We start from the raw sequence: 20,320 nt of genomic DNA, 5'->3' as shown, positions 1-20,320 counted from the left end.
TGTTTCTCACATGCCTTTCAGCATGAGGTTGAAATACTTCAGATACACATTTAATTGGCACATTGTTTAATTACTCTGTGGAAAAGGTCCCTCTGACTTCTGTCGGCTGGATTCCTTCCAGGGTGGCCAGTGATCAGGCTCTGATCTTACTGCTGTCTTACTATTATAGAGGCTTCCCTACGCCCTTATATACGGGAAGCAGAATGGAAGGTGGTTAAAATATGCTTCCACCCAGAAATGTGATTCTCACCATGTTCATTGTGTCTCAGGGATTTCCAAGATTTGCTCAGCGTACAAATAAAAATATTTGTTCCAACTACTGTCCTCATGGACTTACCCAGGACTCAGGGGTCTCTCCCTCTTATGCGTCATCCTCAGTTATACAGGTTCTGCGGGCCACAGCTATGCCTGGGCAATCCCATTAGCCTTTAGAGAGGGGTAATCAGAAGGCAGTGGGGTGTATTGTGTCTGAGGGCCTGCTTTGGCCAGCAGAGCTTCTGTTACTGGTGGTGATGTACGAGATGGAAATAACACGGCTTGCCTCTTAGGGCTCAGACTGAGTTTGTGGGGATGGGCTGTTAGGAAAAAGGCCTTTTTAGTAGTAAACTAGCATCAGTGAGAAAATCAGAGACACATGATAAAGGCCGTTCCCCTCGCACAGTGACATTTTTACAACATTACCTTTCAGGGAAGAACCACTCTTTAAGGGAACCAGTTCTGCCACTGCCTTGCTTTGTGACTTGGGGCAAATCACTTACCTCTGTGCCTTAGTCTTCTCATCTGTAAAATGGGGTTAGTGGTACACACGCTCCTTTATAAAGGACTTTGAGGGCTTTGGATGAAAAGCTGCATATAAAAACTAAGCATCATGACTCTTCCTCCTTTTACACTCTCATTTTCACCTGTGATTTGCAATTTCTAGAGGGTCTGAGGTGTTGGTGGGCAGAAATGTGGAGCACTACTATTGAAGTGACGGCCCTTTTCGCGTGTTGTTTTGCATACAGTTGGACTTCCATGGCTTTTGAGGGTGCTTAGCACCTTGCAGGACGTGCCCTTAAGGCTGCATTGGATCACTGCATTGTATCACAAGCAACTTGGGTGTGTTGTTTTCTGGAGTAATTGATTACAAAAGTAGCAGGGCTTCCCGCTCTCCAAACGCCATGCTTTGTACTGAACCTTCAGAGTTCTTTTCCCCCTGTGTCTGCAGTTGATAATAATGTTTGCGTTTTAATGATTCTAACAGGCATGGGATTTGCTTTGACATACCGAGTTAATGTTTTCTTTTTCTACATCAGATCTAGGTCAATCTCTTGCTTAGCACTAATGCTCTACTGAACAAAAAAGGATTGGCCACTAATGGTTTCAATTTAGTTTTTCACAGAGTAAAGAAAATTTCATTCAATACCTATTTTCATTTTTATTACATCAGACTTTCCGTGGCATCTGTTAGCCTGGAGAGTGTATTAGCTCTTCGATTATGGAAGACCCAGCAAACTGGTTTGCCGTAATAAATCCTCTGTGAATATGGATGAGGTCAAGATCTGCCTCTTACATATGAGATGCTGCAGGTTTAGTGCAATGCCTTGAGGACTTTTCCTCCGGGAATCCTATAGCAAAGGAATTCTGAATTTGGAAGCTCCTTAGTGCACTGTATACTGATACCTCACCCACTGTCTGCCAACCACTGGAGTGGGATGTGATAGTCAATGCATTTGAGCAACACTACACAACGGTTTTAGGAAGAAGAAGTGAAGGATAATTTCTCCAGTTGCTACCAGATTTGCTCGTTACTTTGGGGTATGCTCATTTATTAGGGTTACTCTTCCGGGGGGTGGGGGCGCGGTTCTATAATTCTATTAATGTACTGCTTATGTCACTTGTGTGTTCATATGGAGCTCTACTCATCCCTTCTGCAAGTCCCCTCCCAATGGAGCTATCCTGCAGGACCTAGGTTCCCCAGGGTTGGGTTCCTCCAGGCCCAGAACCGCATGCGTGTGCGCACACACACACACACACACACACACACACACACACACACACACACACACACACACACACACTAACTGAGCAAGTCTGAGCGGACCGGATCAATCAGCACTTTCAAGCTGCCACCCTTATATGCCCCTAGACTCAGTAGTCTGGGTTGAGCAGCACTTCCAACCTGCCACCCTCGTATGTCACAGCATGTCCCTATCCCCACTTTCACATCACAGTTGTACTGGTAGTAACCCTCTTGATGAGCAAACCCCACAGTATTTTTGGGCGCTGCAGGGATCTTTAGCTTAGGTAAACGGAGCGTTGCTGCAGAGTAAATGAGGAAGCTAAAAACACAAAAGAGTAAAGTTCAGAGAGAGAGAGAGAAGCAACCAGCTTAACCATAAAAGTTATTTATTGAATAATAGTGATAACTACACAAGGAGGGCTAAACAAACATAACAGTTACATTACTAAGGGTTAATACCTGAGGTAGAAAAAAGAGAGAGAGCGAGAGAGGGAGGGATCTCACCCACTCCACGAGGCTTGAACTGGTTGGAGTTCCCAGGTGATGGTGGTAGCGGAGGGTCCTGAGTGCTGGAGACAGGCAGAGCCCCCAGCACGATCAGTCAGGAGATGGAGTCCCAGTGGAACTGATGCAGAGTTTGGGTCCATGCATCAGAACATTTACTTGGGCATAGGTCGGGGTTTTGGTAGAGAAACAACAATGGTTCAAGGGAGAACACTAGATTTGTTTATGGGTTTATGACTCAAGGGTTTTGTTTAGGCTAGACAATAGGAGCTGATCACTCTTGGCTATGGGTGGTGTTTTCTTCCAAGGAGCTCACAATGCAATTAGGTTGCTTCAGTATGTTGGATCTCAGTCAAGGATTCATTACTAGAATTGGTCTGATAACTGCTGAGCTGGGTGTGGGCAGGCATAGGTTCATTAACATCTGGAGCAGAGATCCCCCATGATGCAGTGCTTCCCTGATATTCTGGTCCCAGAGTTCAGTGCGGTTCCCTGTTCTCCATTCTGTATGCTAATGGAGATGTCTCCCTGTCCCATCTTTCATGCAGATGAAGCTAGGGGAGTGGCCTCTGCTCTCCATTCTGTATGCTAATGGCGATGCCTTAATCTTGTCACCCTTGTCAGGAGGGGTCTAGGTGTGTCTCCCAGCGCCCTACACTCTGCAAGTCTTTTCTCGGATCGGTTTTGGTTCAAGCAGAGGCTGATGTGTGTGTGTGGGGGGGTGTCTTTCATGAGTCAGACAGGCTGGATACTGCGCCCCGGTTCCCCAAGAACACAGAGCTGACTGGTATCACAGCTGAAAGTACAGTTAGGAATGATGTAAATGTCTACACTGGGTCGTGTCCAGAACATAGTGATGAAAAATGCCATAGGCTCTTCAATAACAAAAAATGGCTAGAGCCTTGGATTTCTAGCGCATTCAAAAGATGGGGGTCTCCTGCAGCAGGTCCTCCCCCACATTGCCATGCAGAGACATTGGCTCAATACTGAATTAGAAGGAACAGTATCACCTTACAGCCCTGTGTCTTGCAGCTTCTGGGGCACAGGTGCTGACTTTTGTTTTTGCTGGTGGGTGTTCCTCTGCGCCCTCTCTCTCCCTGTGTGAGCGGCGGGGCCTCAGGTGGAGCATGGGCGGGGCCTCAGGTGGAGCATGGGCGGGGCCTTAAGGCAGAGCATGGGCGGGGCCTCAGAGCAGAGCGGAGGCAGGGCCTTGGGGGGAAAAGGCTGAGTGGGGCCTCGAGGTGGAGCGGTAGGCGGGGCCTCTGGGGGAAGAGGCCGAGCAGGGGATGGGTCCCACAAAAGATTAATTTGGTCCTGCGGGTGCTGAGCACCCCCTGTTTTTTCAGTGGGTGCTTAAGCCCCGGAGCACCCATGGAGTCGGCACCTATGGCCTGGGGCTTCTTTTGTAGTTCTCACATCCAACCGAACACTTTATCGCTTACGAGATCAGCCCAGCTACTGCCTGCAGTCTGTGAGTACTGCTCATGCAGCCCCCAGTCCACTGGTGCAGCACCTCCTCTGCTTGGTTCTTTGTGTGCTGCATGGACAATGTGTGGCACTGCAAAAGGACGGGAGTGCCAGTTCGAGCTAGCCCTGGGCCCAGTTGATCGGGAGCAGCTCTGAGACGTTTCACGCCGTAGTCATGTTCTGGTGATAAAGATACCACCAGCCTCATTCTTGGCTCTCTATGCCTGTGGTGGTCTTATGAAATACTTCCCTTGGAAGGGAGGATACCACATTTGCTTATACGCAGGCTCAGAGTGATGTTTGCTATAGCCAATGCCCCAGCAGCTACGGGCATTTTTAACCATCACGTCGTCCGTAATTGTACTTAGCAGAGTTAGATGACACAATGGTCAACATGTTGGTGCCTTGCCTACACTAATACTCCCATTGTTGCTACCACAGTCGGAGCTGAACCAGTAGAAAGTGTTAAGGGGGAAAAGACCAGGTCAGATACCCTCTAACAGCAGGTTAACGGAACCAGCCAGCAGTTTCCACTCATCCACTACTACTCAGATGCTGCAGTGATGGTTGCATTGGGGACAACTGGATGGATTAAGTTAAAAAACCAAGATAGATGGATTAGATAGTGTCTCCCTATCTAGGAGACTAAGAGTGCAAATGAATATTATAGTTCCATGCAATTAGTTTAAAAAATAATTATGTAAATGTGCATGCAAATTAGATGCAGCCCTCAGGCTCTTGGCAAGTGGCTGATGCCGTCCTTGGTGTCGGGAAGGTGTGGGCAGCACTGCTCCCAACGTATGTTTAAACAATTAAGCCCCCCTGATAACAGGAACCCTAGTGTTTCCTGGTGAAAGGCAGGAGAGTCAGAGGAGCAAGCGCTCAGCTGTGTGAGTTTGTTGTGCAGTCAGGTGAGAAGTATGTAGGATTGTATGTACAGATTTATCTCCCTTGAATGGTGTCCCATAAAGCAGTCAGTTTCCCACCCCTTTCTCCTTTACACACCGAAGTGATTTATTTCCAGGTCGGGAACAACATCCAGGTGCTCACTTGCTGTTAACTTTGTTGCAGTTTATATGAGCTCCAGCAAAGCCTTTGTCTTTGTAACTCTAAAGAAAGTTTCAAACCTGCTTTAAAAAATAGCATTTTGTAGGTCAGTGCATTAATTTTTAATGCAGATTGTGAAAACCAGCTGCCTTGGCAGGGGTCGCGGTGTTTCCTAGGCATTTAACATAAAACTATGCTTCAAAGCCACATTACAGGGTCACTGAAGAGTAATATTTTACTTACCATCCTCATAACTGAATTATTTATCACCTCACATGTTTTATTCATGATAAATATTAATACCAGTGTCTTTAAGAGTAGAGGTTATCGCTGCAATGTTACCTATACGAAATACGATTGAAATAAAGGAATGGAAATGCGTTCTTTACCAAGGGCTATTTTCATTCACCCGCCCCTCCTCAAATTAACCCCTTCAGCTACTGTGAAATGTCAATATTGGGTATTGCTAGAGAGCACCATGGTCGTTTTTCCAGCCTGTGGTTTCTGCCTGCTTACAGTGAGTCGCTATGCAGGGCATCTCCATTGCTGGCGTTTTTGTTTTCTTATTTAACTTAGTTCAGTGAGTTCATGGACACCTGGTGATTAGCCAGCCGATACCAATTACAGCGTGATCATCCGGTCAGTCAGTGTGCCTGATTATCAGTTAGTGGGTGCTTATGTACTATTGACAGGTAGGTGGTGGTGACTGTACCCCCTTTTGGGGATAGAGACTGTCTTTTCACTGTGTTTGTACAGCACCTGGAACAATGGGTTCCTAATCCTTGATTAGAGGCTACCATAATACAAACAATACTAATACATCATCATTAGTTTATTGCGCACGCCACGTTCTTTCTCCTAGTGCAGGATTTCCTTCCATCTCATTATATTTGATGAGAGCTTTATTCATGGAAATATGAATCAGTTTAACAGTAGGAAAATAAATAAGGCATTAACTTTACAGGGCAAAAATGGGGCATGCTCCAGCTCCCACTGATGTGGATCAAGCCCTTCATGAGGTGAATTTGTTGGGACAAACCCAGAGAATCCATAGAGGATTGAATAGTAATTTACATTTGGTGGACACAATAACGTACCTCATCCTGGCCCTGAGCCCAAACCCATTGAAATGGAAAGTGGCCCAGTGATTTCAGAGGATGTTGGACCAGGTCTCCTTCTGGAACTTGTCCCTCTGTTGGTGAGCACTGACTGAGATCAGTGGTTCCATTTGAAGTCAGTGGGATAGCTCATGCAGTGCTTGCCAGGGTAACTCGGGGCCCACAATCAGGCATGTTGCCCTTTTGAGAAAAAGGGATAAGGGATCATTCTTCACCTTCAAAAGTTAAATCAGAAATAGGTTCGGTCAGTTTTACTGAAAGTATCAGGACCCTCCCCAGAAATACTCCCTGAAGGGAAAACAGAAAATGTTTCTGTATGCCTGTGTGCGCGGTTTCCAGGTTAGTATGTTTCCCATTAGATTTCCCATAGACTAGGCGGGCTTCAATCCGGTCGTGCAATATGTCTAGTGTGCTGAGGGTTCATGGCAGCTTGGGTGTTACTGCTGTCTACACAAGACCATATGGCAAGGGGAATTCACAAGCACTTGAAACAAAATGGATATTAATGAAATACTTAGAACCAAAGAGCAGGGTCCAGGGGAAACCTTCCCAATCCTCCAACCGCCCTGTGCTGGGGCTTTCTACCAAGCGCTATTCAATCAGCTTAACAAATCCTTATTTAGCATGTTGAACTTGAGACTGATGATTTGGGGAGCAGGGTGGTTTAAGGCAGCACATATTTAATGTATTGCTAATAGCCGTCTCCCATCTGCCCGAGCCCAACTGGATTCAGCAGATGAGCGACCCTGACACATACGTAGCTTGTTCCTTAGCAGATGCACATTGATTACCCTTGAAACATGTAAAAGGAGGTGGGCTTTTCTGTGCGGGAGAGGGGTGTTTTTAGGGATGGGAAAGCAGAGCTAGGGGATAGGTGATTTTCTTGGAGTTTATATTATACGGTAACTTGAGGGATCCTTCTGTGTATATGGTACTAAAAATGAATCATGAGCTAAATAAAGGCTCTGAGGTGTTTATTAGCCCATGTTATGTTTATTACGCAGTCAAAAGTTAACACCTTCCAATTAATTAATAGTAATAATTATTGCATTCTGATGATGATGATTTATGGAACGCTAACAGCATGCCAGACACTTTACCCACAAATGATTATTACTCTTATTGTACTGCAAAGGCTGGTCTTTCTTCTCCTTCCCTGATGCTTTGAGAGTTATCCTTTGCTGACAGCTGGTTGAAATGAGAAGCCCAGGCGACCCCAGATGTTGTGGGCATGCAGGGTCTAATCCTACAAAGTCCTGTGCACTTTGTGGGAATCACTACAGGCCCACTGGTTGAAAAGGATGCTTGTTGGAGATGCTCATCACCTCCCAGGCTTAGGGCCTGTAGTAACTGAGTTTAACTGTAGAGGAACGTGCATGTTATGTGGTTGTGCAGAACTGAGGTAGATGTGTGAATCAGTAGTTTATACCCATGCTTTTCGCCTTAATGTAACGGAGGGCAACCTATATCCTAATGAGAGTCGTGACCAGGAAATAACAAACAATGGGCTGTTGTCTTAAACTTGTCTTCTGTTGAAGGATACCCCAAATCCTATCATGACTGTGTGCGACTCCTTGATAAGCATGGCCATCTTTAAGCAGTTTGTGGCCTTTCCTATCCTCCTCCAGAGCGTGATGCCATGTTAGAACAGGGGGGACTCTGTTTTCTTCCCAAATTATTGCAAAACCCCACTGCATCATGCTAACAGTTTGGGAGAGCTAAAATAAGGACTAACCCGAACATTTGTCGAAAGGATCCCTCAGGACAGTGCTCCCTTTTTATTGTTTTTCTTTGACTGGAATGAATGACGGACAAAGCTCAGACTTAAAACTATTGGCCTTGTGACATGGTGACTATATGCCGGAGGCTGATCACCTGTGCAGATCCATCAATGGTTCCAATGGTGGGAACGCTACTGTAGATCATACTGCAGTGTCCTAGACCCTTCCTCTCCAGATTCCCAGCCAGGACTTCCCTCCCTGGTTTTATAGTGAGCCCAGTGCATGCTGGATCAGGGGTTTAGGGGCTGCTGTGTGAGTTCTTGTGTGATTGATAGCTCTCCTAGTTCTGTACTTAACTAGTGAGTCCCAGTGTCTTGATCTGGGAAGCTTAGAATTTGGCCTGTCATCTCTTTGTATTCAGTAATGTCACCAATTCTCCTTTCTGTCACCAATTCTCCTTTCTGAATGGTTGTTGAACTGGTCCCTCTGCTGCTATTAGGGTGATGGAGAAAATATGCACTAAAATTGGCACTGGGATCATCTCTGATGCTGGACAGTGTTTGCCAACCTCTGTCGCGATCAGTTCTGATCCTGTCATTCTAACAGCCCTGACTTTATTGGGGTTGTTCCCTTTCCTTTTGTGATGCTGGAAGTCAGAAACTTGAAATGATAGGAGGCCACCTGGAGTATGTGCCAAGCAAAAAATCAATTTCCATAAAATGTTTGCTAGCCTGTTCTTTGCACGCTTTCAATGGAGAAATGAAAATAAAGTTAATGGGGAAGTTAAGTCAAACCCACAGACAGGACGTTTGTGGTGGACATGGCACAAGGGCACTGACAGCATTGGAATGAAAAGTGCAGAGACAAGACCGTTTCTGCTGTGCGGCCGAATCCAAAGCCTACTGAAGCTGACGACAAAGACTGCCAATGAGTGACAAGGAGCATCCTACTGGCCCCTGCTGTGATGGTGGGGACACTTCTATACATGATTGCGGAGCACGTAAATTGTGTAATCGCAAGCCTCCCATCCTGCTTTCTTTGCCCGGGTGCAGGGTTTGCATGTGCAAATGCCTGGTGTGCAAACATCGTTTCTACACCCCCAGGCATGGGTCCAAATTCAGATATGACCCCACAAGCGACACTTGTATTTGCTGTTTCTTGGCAGGTGAAGTGGTGGATATTTCTGCCAGGCTGGGTCACTGTGACCTGTGCTGGCAGTGCGCCCTCTCAGCGCTGAGCTGTTGTGATCTCATTTCGTGTCTTTGTTTCTCTTCTTCCCTCCTCCAGCTATGTCAGACTTCCATATTCACCCTCAGAACGCAGTCGTGGAAGAAGGCGGTGTCGCAAGGTTCCAGTGCCAGATCCATGGTTTACCAGAGCCTGTAATCTTGTGGCAAAAGAATCGAGTCCCCATCAACACGGACAATGATAGGTAAGAGACGTAGAGGTAACTTATTACTGACCGACACCCACATGTTGGAAATAGCAGGCCAGAGGCTCGCTTGCAGGTAGAGAGAGATGCAAATGCACTATCTGGGCCCACTGCACATCAGAGCGGGGTTCACCTGAAAGAAGGCTCTTCTCTTGTGTTTCTGCCTTGGAAAGCATTTAAATCTATGCCATGAGCTCCATCCTCCCGGCTCGGGGTGCTGGAACAATTTGTATAGTGGGGGTGCTGAGAGCCATTGAACCAAACTGTGAACCCTGTATATGATGGAAACCACTTCAAGCCAGGGGGTGCTGCACCTCTAGTTCCAGCACCTATGCTTCTGGCTAGGGGATGTGCCGAATTAATGCGTCGTAAGGCCATCCCAGGGGCTGGGAACATACTGTCCTGGCCACCCTGTATAGCCTTAATCACTTTCTGTAGGGCCTCTTCCTGAGCCAGTGTGGCAGTCACTGGCCATGTTTTGTCTCAGACCGGAGAGGTTTTTTAATCAGATTGCCATGTACAATATCTATCTCTGCACTTTGCTCCCACTGCAGGTTGATTCTCCCGTGCTAGGAGCCTTCCACAAGGGACGGCTCACAAAAGTTAGCGCTCACCAGCATGACAAAGCGTTGTACAATAAGACCCTTTTATGTTCTGAAGGTTTAAAATACAATCTAATCACTAGCATTGCCTTCCCAAGTGAGCTACATTGTAATACCCCAGCCTTGGCAACGAGACCAAAAGAAGGGTGCCAACAGAAGACCTTTTTAGCTCTTTCCCGTTCAATCCTCCTTAAAAAAACCAAAATCACTTTCCCCTTCTTGCCCTGTCTGAAAACTTAAATGGCATGTCCTTTCTTCCTTTGTTTGACAGCCTTCTCCCTTTGCTTAGGAAGTGCCGCTAAGCCTGTTTTGATCTTCTGAGTGTCGGAGTGGAATGAAGGGACAGGTGGCAGGCCACCCTAGTCTTTGGGAAGAGTTTCAGCACGTAACAGGAAACGCATGATGTGCTGGCTCCAGACTGTGAAAGTCACAGCTGCAGCCAAAGAACCACAAAGCAAGTCTTCCCGGAGCCAATCCATCACGGCACACCTTGATCGTGTCTTGATGTCCGCACACTGGGGAGAGATGAAACCAGGAAGCTGTAAATATTTTTCTGAAAGGCCCCTGTTTTTAAAACATCAGCTCAGCCTCAGAATGTGGCTTGGTTCCTTTGGAGCTAAAACAAAACACACGCGAACCAGAACAATACTTGACCTTTTCAGCTCGACTGTGAACTTATAGAAGCGCCCAAGAGACCGACCACAGAGTTTAAAATGGCAACGGTCTGATTTTCCTGGTGTATTCCATCTACCCGTTTGTAGCCTACTAGTGTTATGTCTGCACTGCAATAAAAGACCCTGGGCCTGGCCGTGGTTGGCCCGGGTCAGCTGACTTGGGATCGCAAGGTTTGGGCTTCAGGGCTATAAACCTGCAGTGTAGACGTTTAGGCACGCTGGAGCGGGAGCCTGGGCTCCAGCCGGAGTCTGAATGTCTACACTGCTATTTTTAGCCCCACAACCCGATCCTGAGTCAGCTGACCTGGGCTCTGAGACTCTGAGCTGCAGCGTTTTTGTGGCAGTATAGACATACCCTAGGCTTTATTCTTCTACCTAACTCACTTTGAATAGTACTTACTCATGTGAGTAGCTCCATAAGGGTGCTTGCTAGCAGGATGCATGGCACAGTGGGATTGTTTAAGGGAAAAACAACAAGGAGTCTGGTGGCACCTTAAAGACTAACGGATTTATTTGGGCATAAGCTTTCGTGGGTAAAAACCTCACTTCTTCAGATGCATAGCTGTGAAGTGAGGTTTTTACCCACGAAAGCTTATGCCCAAATAAATCCGTTAGTCTTTAAGGTGCCACCAGACTCCTTGTTGTTTTTGTAGATACAGACTAACACGGCTACCCCCTGATACTTGTTTAAGGTAAGTACAACTCAATGTGAGTAAGGGCCCCAGAATTGGGCCCTAACATTTTTGGTGCTCATCAAAATGAGACTGTTAGAACTGGCTAGAGCAGGCTCATGCCATGGGCAGATTTATGAGCAAGTTCCTCATGTATCTGTTCCAGAGATGCACAGGGTTGGAACTGCGGTGCCCGAATAGACTGCCAGGTATGTCCACATCCCCAGACTGCTAACATTGGCCGCGCGTCTGGTAGGGATTTGAGTGAGACCACCACACCTCACTTTAGCTGAGACTCAAAAGGAACAGCCACAGAATCCAGTGCTCTGATAACCAAACCCATTTGCCCGACTTGCCCTCTACTTTTCCTTTGGTGAAGGAGGAATATTCAGATGCTTTCAAAGGAGCTAGTGTAGGCTCCTTCTACCTGTGCTGGGCATCCTGATTTTGAACTGATTCTGCTTCTTTTAGGATGAAGGTTGTCCAGCAGGTTTTTAACATTAGCTCAGTCCATAAATCGTGACATTTGTAATCTCTGACACCAATGGGATTTGGTGAAGAGGGTTGCTTCCTTTGTAGCTGAGTTGGAATTCTACATTAATCATGGTTGGTGCAACTCTGTGTATAAATTGCATACACATTTGTATGCTGAGTGTTACACTTTGAGGCTTTGAAGACAGAATAATAGCTTTGGAATTGAATCTTCTAATGTGGTGGGCAGATTGTTAACAAAAATGAAGGCTTCTGGTGGTATAATTCATCCAAAATAAAGGACATTTGAAAGTCCCAGAGAGATTGCAATCAACGGCAGTACATCCAAAACTGATTGCTGTCATGCTGTCTCAGACATTCAGCCGAGCCCTTGGAACCCACATTGAGAGCCGGTTAGAGACACGTAACCATATGCTGATCTAGAAAAGATAGTCTCAACCTTCCAGACAGAAATAATCATTAACTCATCAAAATGTAATGACCTACTAGCAGCTAATTTAACGACTTGGTTGTTTAAAAAAATGCCAGACAACCTATAATAAATATATATCTTTGAAACCCATGAACACACTCATTTAAGGTTATGCAGAACTGACTCGCAAAGGCCAGAAAATTCAGACTTCCTAAAACCTACAAACTCTGTGTGTAACTCAGGCCATTGCCATCACATAGCATTACAGCATGCAAGTAAGCATGTTATTTAGAGACTTCTGCAACATCAAGGTTAATCCCTTTGGGTTAAAGAGAGAACAGTATTTAAGCTTTAACTTTGAATTCCCTGGCTTTTATTGGTTTGCCAGATCACTAATGCTTTTCAGTCTAGGTTGTTTTAGTTTTGTTTTTTTAATTGTTCTATTGACATGTGGTATGAGAAGGTCTGAGGTTCATTCCCACCCGTATCATGAGGAGCCAGTAAGACAGAGATAGTTTTATTGGCAGCGTCCATAGTAACAGACACACGGCAGAAGTTCTGGTGTGTTTGGCCAATGAATGTGGTCAACAGCCCAACACGTTCCGCATCATGAGACCAGGGTATAGGATGGACAAAAATCACCATTTGTGTAACCTGGTCCAGCGCCATACGGCCAAACTGAGCCACCTTGCACCACATGGAACGATGCTAGCGGGAAATTAGCGCTGAGGTGCGGTGGTGGTATTCTTTTGTCTTTCAACCAATGAAATCTGACTAATCACATTTTTATGTGTGATAAGGCAGGGCTTCTCCCCAGCTTCCAAATGACTCTCTGCCAGGCCCAAAGTCTCTTTGGGGCAGTTTTATTCCCAAACTGAAACCAACAAACAAAACCAATTTCATAACTCACGCTTTCACTGCCACCCCTCCCGGGGGTCTCTGGCAGTCCTGCTTCTTCCAGCTTCCTGCCTCTCTCTCACCTGCTGACCCTCAGCCAGTTCCTTCTCACAGCCAGCCCTTCACTGGAACTCCCGTTAGAGCCCCAGGGGCAGCCCACCCCCTTAATTGGCCCAGCTGGGAGCACCTGTTCTAGCACAGGCAAGCTGGACTTACTTCAGTTACAGGGGCCAGCCGCCCCGGGACATTGTCCAATTTTGGTAACATGAAAACTACTATTAACGAAGTCAAGAAAACGATGCTGCACTCAGTGGGGACGATTTCTCAAAACCGTTCACATCTCGCTAGTTCCCTCTCCGCAAACGTTCTTCTTTGCTGGTGACTCCTATCTCTGGTATAGCAAGATGGTGTACCAGGGACGCCACCTTTGACGTGGAACATTCCAGTGGAACATGAGAGGAAAGTTCCTGCTAAAGGGATGGTGTCCTGATTAAAAAAATCAGACCAGCCCCAACCTATCCAGTGTTTTATACGCCTTCCTTACGAGTGAATGTTACTACTGTTAAACACGTAGGAAGGGAGAATGTCTCTTCAAAGCGGAGGATATATCCCATGCATTATGAGACCAGAGATTAACATTGAAAGGATTTTTTAAAATATAGGCCCCGATCCTTGGGTCTGGTTGAGCTTGCTTGGTGCTGTACTGGGTTGTGCAGCACCTGTATGTACCCCTAAACACTGGGGCTAGTGGGTGTCAGCATGGTCCCGACTGGCCTAGATTAGGGCAGCCTCACCTGGGACGTGCAGTTCTGCTCCCCACCCACGTTGCATTCTGCAACTGTTTTTTCATTTGTTCCTTTCATGTCCTCTAGGTACACGCTGCTTCCCAAAGGAGTCTTGCAGATTACCGGACTCAGAGCAGAAGACAGTGGGATTTTTCACTGTGTGGCTACCAACATAGCTAATGTGAAATTCAGCCGGGAGGCCAGACTCTCTGTGTCAGGTTAGTAACAGTAAACGTGGTCGAGTTGTTCTTTCACACTTTCCCCTTCTATCCATTGTTCTGGACCAGCTCAGTTTAACAGAACTTTCGTGATAACAGGATTGAAAAGCTTTCTTCTGTCCACAAACAGTACATTCATTGTTCCTGCTTGTTGTTAGTTGCTGCCAGATTGGTCCATTTGATAGCAAATAAACCTGTCTCTTGGCCTTTTAATTAGTACCAATTGTTGGGCAGGTGGAGGAGGGAGGAAGAGGAAAACATGAGTTGTGGAAGGAAGGAAGGGAGAATACATTCTTTCTGAAATGTGAAAGATTCCCCATTTCCTTACAAACTCGGTCTACCCTGGAAGTAACTGCAACATGTGGCGTGATCAATTATTTACCCAATCAGGGAAATACATTCTAGTGCTACTTTACATCCTAAAGAGTACTGACATTTAAAAAAAAAAGAAGAAGAAAAAAAAGAACACAAACAATACTCAGAGCATTAAGTTGAGGTTTTATTTGGTTTTACTTGACCGAGGTGAAATCTGGCCCTGCTGAAGTCACTGGGACCAGGTTTTCACTCCCGATAGTACTGAAAACTTTAAGGGGAAATATAATGGCATATGAACTGTTTTCCAGAAGGTGACCTGTGCTGGTGCACAAAGTGTTGTTTGCCCATACAGTTTTTGCACACCGCCACCTGTGCAAACAAATGATACCATAAAAAACACACCACTGCTTCCCTGCACAAATGGAGTATGCATGGGATTTGCATGTGCAAATTCCTTCATTTTGTGATAACGCACAAAAATGAAGCATTCCGGTGATTTCCACGCACTCAGTGGAGGATGGATTGAATTGCCTTTGAAAATATGGCCCACAATGTTTCCATAACTTCATTAGAGTCTAGCTTGTCTTGTCTGTCGTGTTCTGTGGGCGATCCTTCATTAGACTACCCTTCTAGCACACAAGTAACAATCTAGAAGCCTCTTTGAACAATTGGCTCATCAACCATTTCTGCCAGGCCAGTCAACTAACATCAGTTGTGTAGCCTTCTGCTTAGCATTTGATCCGATGGTGTTTGGCCACTCCTTTAATTTTAGGCAGTGCTAGTCTACAAAACCTACTCCAGTGTTTCAATCACCCTCCCTAGTGTGATGAAAAGAAAATACGACGTCAAACCATGCACCCATAGCCCAGCAAGCAGCCAACAGTAGATGACAACTTAGAGCTTTGTGCAGGAGAAGGCACTCTCTGTCCTCAGCTTCCTTTTAGAAAACAAGTGGGTTTTGCGTCTTGGTGGTTTCAAAGTGTCAGAGGTTCTTCGTTTCTGTTGGTTGCATTCTTCCTGAACGGCCGCTACTGGGCAAAGAACCCAGCAGTCTGGGTTTCTTCTTGGTGACATAGAAACCTAATTTACATGTCAATTTCAGATAAGGAATTATACTGCAGAACGAATGGTAATATGGGTGCCGATTCTCAAAAAACACGTATGTGAAATTGTGCATGGGAAATAGGTGTTCCGTAGAGAAAATCACGCCTGCAGCTGGTCAGTCAGACACACGCCTCCAGCTGGAATTGAATTAACCATTTTTTGAAGAGACACAAGCAGGAATAGAATCCAGCTTCCTCTGCTGCACCTGGACAGGTGTGTAGGGCTGACAGGTGAAATAAGGCATAACAACGTATAATGGTCAGTTGAGCGAGCCGATCTGACCCCAATTATACCCGAGGAGCAGATCCATTAAGCAAGAACTTGGACATAGTCACTTTTGAGTGTAGAACAGCACTCTGAACAAACCAATTCTGGAATGTCTGGAGCTTCAGATGTCCCTTAATGCGATACAGCGGGGCAGGACTTCAGCATCTGTAGACAATCACCACATCTCATTACCAGGAGTCACGATCCTGTTGTCTCATACAACTATGCACACTGAGGCCCCTGACCTGCCGAGTTAGACTTGTGTCACCAAGCCTGCTGTAATCCTCGGACATGGCTCTGTGGCCAGGGACGGCATAGAGCTTGGGCTGTTCCTTTCCTGAATGCAAGATGAGTCTCTCGACTGCATGTAAGAAAACAGCCTTTGGGAAATGGGGAGAGGCTGGGGCAGAGAGATGTTGTACATCAAATCTGATGGGAGAAGAAAACGGCTTAACTAGTTCTGAAAGACCAGGTAGCATTCGAGGCCTGTTACAGATCTGCTTGCTTGATGTATGTGAACAGTAGCTGCAAGGAAGGGAAAATGAACAATAAATTATCAGCGGGCTGAAGTTCTGTTTAACAATTTACTGCTCTGAGTTATTATTTCACTCAGGGAGTAAAGTGCTAGCTGCTTTCATCTGACCATCTCTCACTCTGAATGGATATTCCCCTGGTTTCCTTTATGTGCAGCATTTGTGGTATTTGTTTTCCTTAAAGAAACAAATACCATGATGAATAAGTCAACACTGTGCAGACTGCACTGATATAAGTGCTATTTCACTAGCGGAAGTTACACCATTATCATCAGCGTGAGCACTACATAGATAGCATTTAAACGTGCTTTCACCTTGCATCAGTATAAGTGATGCACCGGCATAAGTGCATGGGAGTTGCACTGCCATAATAGAACACAAAATCACCTCACAAACCTTTGCATCTTCTTCTTGCCCTTGGATGTGATGGTGGCAGGGGATAAGAATTACACCTACTGGTGTTCTGCCCATCACCTCCATAATTGGGGCTGTGAATCTATATCATTTGTCCACCTGCAAAGAAATGGACCCACGCCAGTTTTTTATTGGAGCCTTGGAACTTGGTTTCAGAACCAAGACTTTGCTAATGGACAAGAGGAGATACAAGATGAAGATGGTTTCTGACAAGGGCTGCAGCACCAGAACAGGATGGACTGTCAGTGTGTCTCACGGGGATGTTGGTAAAAGAGAGACACCTGATGAGCAGGTTGCTGGTTCAAGAAGATTCGTTCTTTGCTGCTGTTTCCCTGTTTCCTGGGAGCGTGGTGGAGCTTAAGTCCCTCTCTGATAGAACTGCTTGCAGGATGCTTTCTGATCAGTTTTGTTGTCCTTGCAAATTCTCCCACATGAGATGGTTGTACAAGAGGATGGACAACCTGCCTGCACCCCAACCTACCAGTTGGCACCGCTTGCCTCACTCTTAGACAATGCTGTGGTGATGGAATTGGAAGAGCTGGAGGACAGAACCACTGGGGTTGCCTGCTGTGGATGTAGACCCTAAAGCATGCTGTCAGTCTCGCAGCTGTCTTCCCTCTCCTCTTCTGCAGCACGGGTGGTGGCCCCATGGCAGCACAAAGCACAGATGTTTCTTCCATCCTATTGATTGATTATTTTCAAGTGCCTTCTTAGAGCAGATGTTCCCATGTGGCTTCCCTGCCTCTCTGTACTGATACCTTTTCTACACAAGCAGGAGACTCTGCTGCTGCTGCTGCCTTTTTGATCAAGATAGAAATGTCATTGGTGTGTGCTTTTCTTTCTCTAACAGAGTACTTGTCCTTATTAATGGTGCCTGGGACCTTTTACCAGCCTGAACATCCTTCTCTTTGGTGCCGCTGCCACTGTGACTGATTTCAGAGGTGGGGACTTTGTGCCGCAACCTAAGCCAGTTTCGTTTAGGAATGCCAGCTGTTTCCTTTTACTCCCCTGCGGTGTTTTGAAACCTATTGGGCTCTGCTGCTAGCTTGCTCGCCTTGAGCTCTCGACCAAGAATCGCTCCTTCATTCCTGCCCCCTGGATCAAACGAATTTCCTGTGTGGTGTGGAGAACCTCCTGACTGATCGTCTGCCAAGATCAGCCGCTCTGCATGGAAGGCTGGTGTTTTACATTTCCAGCCACAGTCAACATAGGCCCTGCTCGGCAGCCACCTACCCTTTGCTTGCCCCTGTGCCAGCACCATGGGAGGTAGCACTGGTACACTGCACTCTGGTTACTTCTGAATTGGAGGCGATGAAACCGTAAGTGGCTCCCATCTGGCTTTGGCAGCCAAAGGAGCACGGTGTAGAGCCCACATAGGACAGGCCCCGTCAGGGTGCAGAGTGGAGCTGTGTTGTACCTGTATACTAACAGATATGCAGGCCAGCCCCCAACCTGCCTGGCCAGGTCCCCTCTGGGGCTCTGATGTACAGCTGGAGATGCTAGCCTGTTGCTTCTTGTGAACAGAGAGCAGCATGCTTCCCGGCCCCTGTATCAGGGGCATGGGGAAGAAAATAGGCTATTTGCATTTTGTATTTCCCGAGGCATGACAAGGCAAATGAGGTGGACCTCATCCCTTGTTCCAGCAACACAGAGGAATGGGGTTGCCCAGTCCTTAGTTTATTATGGCACATATACTGGTCTCTTCCTCCCCCCCACCTCCCGGCCCTGCTTTATTTACTCTGAGTCTCTGCCAAGAAAACATCCCTGGATCTTGCACCTTACTGGGCTGTTCATTCCTGTTCTCATGGTGAAGACAGACACCCCTGTCATTCGATGGACATTTCCATCCAGACCGGATAAAGCAGGAGGGAAGACGCCGTCAGGAACAATCCTGCCTATGAAGAGGGAGGGATAAGATGATGTATGAGGTCTTGTCCATTTGTCCTTTCTACGGTTCAGTGAGCAAACCACGTTGCATGGGGATAGAAGGGCTGGTGCAGATAAGAACGGACACACACCAGAGCTCGCCATTTAAGATGAACCCCAAATGGATTCTTCTGGGGTTCAAAAGAGTTTGGACAACTTTTAAAACAGTTCTGTTTCATTTTGGCTGCTGATCGCGCCCTTCTATTTCTGGTTCTGGACAGAACTGTAGGAATCTTGGGAAAGTGCTTTATTTCAGCCTTGGCCGGAAGTGAGAAGTACCAGGAATCTTGGGAGAGAACCTGTTCTTGTGAGATGTCCGACCCAGGGCTGCAAATCCAGAGGGGTGCATGGCTTGCATAAGGTACAATGAAGTATTTGAGTTGGTCTTGGGGTTAAAACACAGCATGGCGGGCCAGGAGAACTGGGTTCCTGGGCCAGGAGACCTGGGTTCCTGGGCCAGGAGACCTGGGTTCCTAGCCCAGATTGGATCAAGATTTTTAAAAATGGGCACTGAAAGTTAGGTTCTTAAGGTAATATTTAGGCATTTAAATAATGGTGAGCATCCATGGACTTCAGTGAGAGATGCCGCATGTTTTTAGTGCGTTTGAAAACCAGGACTTTTTATTTAGGAGCCTAAGTAAGAATTGAGGGGTGTGATTTTCAAAAAGCATGTTCATCCTACCTAGTTCTTAGACAGCGCTTTGCATCAATGGATCTTAAAGCGCTTTACAAAGAAGATCAGTATCCTTATCCCTATTTGACAGGTGGGGAAACTGAGGCACGGGGAGGAAAGTGACTTGTCCAAGGTCACCCAGCAAAGCGGCAGCAGAGCTGGGAACAGAACCATGGTCTCCTGAATCCCACTGCAGAGCACTAGGCCAAACTGCCTCTCCTCTTCCTATGGAAGTCGACGATAAAGCTTCCATTGACTTCAGTGGGAGCTGAGTGAGGCCAGTGCTGAGTGCTTCGGAATAGGAGCCAAGCCTTGGTATTGTGATGCTGCGGAGATGGTTTGAACGGTGTTGAGATCCCTGGATAGAAAGTCTCGTTTTTCAAATCTTCTAACATTCGCCAGTTGTTAAATGTAATTAACTGCTCTGATTCGCTTCAGAGATCGGTATTGCACAGTGTAGTACTTAGCAAGGAGCCAACTTTTAAGCCACACATACACAAAGCGATTTTTCTTGGATTTTACCTCTTTAAAAACAATCCATCCTGTAGCTTTATCACCCCCTGTACAGCAGCCATATACATGATTAAATGAGCCACCCATTTGTGGTTGCTTCAGTACCACTGTAATATCCCCTGACTTCAGCCCCCGCTGCAGTGTGAAGCTAAAAAGTACAGGAGGAAATGAAATCTAGCCTTTGCAAAGAATTTCCAATGCTGCATTTCTGTCTGAATGATCTTTGCAGTCATAAGAAGCTCCATGTACAAGAGCCAGTAGTGGAGAGATCTTAAAGCAGAATAGCACAATCCTCAATATTAGTCGCAAATCAGACTCAAATGAGCCTGGGCTGACTTAATTAAACCCTTCATCTCTTCCTACCCCCCACTGCTGCCCTCAAACTCCTACGAATAGAAATTGATGGATGTATTTCTCCATGCAGGTGTACAGAATATTCTTGCCACCGGCAATGGATTGTTGAAATTCCTTAAACACTGCTTGACCTCAGTGTTTGTGGAGTATAACCTAAGTACACGAGAGTGGGACTGCAC

At 46.3% G+C, this 20,320-nt stretch overlaps 1 protein-coding gene across 1 annotated transcript in view; it reads left to right on the top strand.

Annotated features, from left to right (window-relative positions):
• The window catches only part of IGDCC3 (immunoglobulin superfamily DCC subclass member 3), a 172,459-nt gene that overhangs the window by 76,066 nt on the left and 76,073 nt on the right, over positions 1-20,320 (top strand). Inside the window, exons 2-3 of the mRNA XM_065412684.1 lie at positions 9,147-9,291; positions 13,912-14,042. Of these exons, the coding sequence (XP_065268756.1) occupies positions 9,147-9,291; positions 13,912-14,042 (276 nt within the window). The remainder of the gene's footprint in view (positions 1-9,146; positions 9,292-13,911; positions 14,043-20,320) is intronic.

Source organism: Emys orbicularis, chromosome 10 (genome assembly GCF_028017835.1).
Source record: "Emys orbicularis isolate rEmyOrb1 chromosome 10, rEmyOrb1.hap1, whole genome shotgun sequence".
Taxonomy (NCBI): domain Eukaryota; kingdom Metazoa; phylum Chordata; order Testudines; family Emydidae; genus Emys; species Emys orbicularis.
This window is presented reverse-complemented; position numbering and strand designations above follow the sequence as displayed.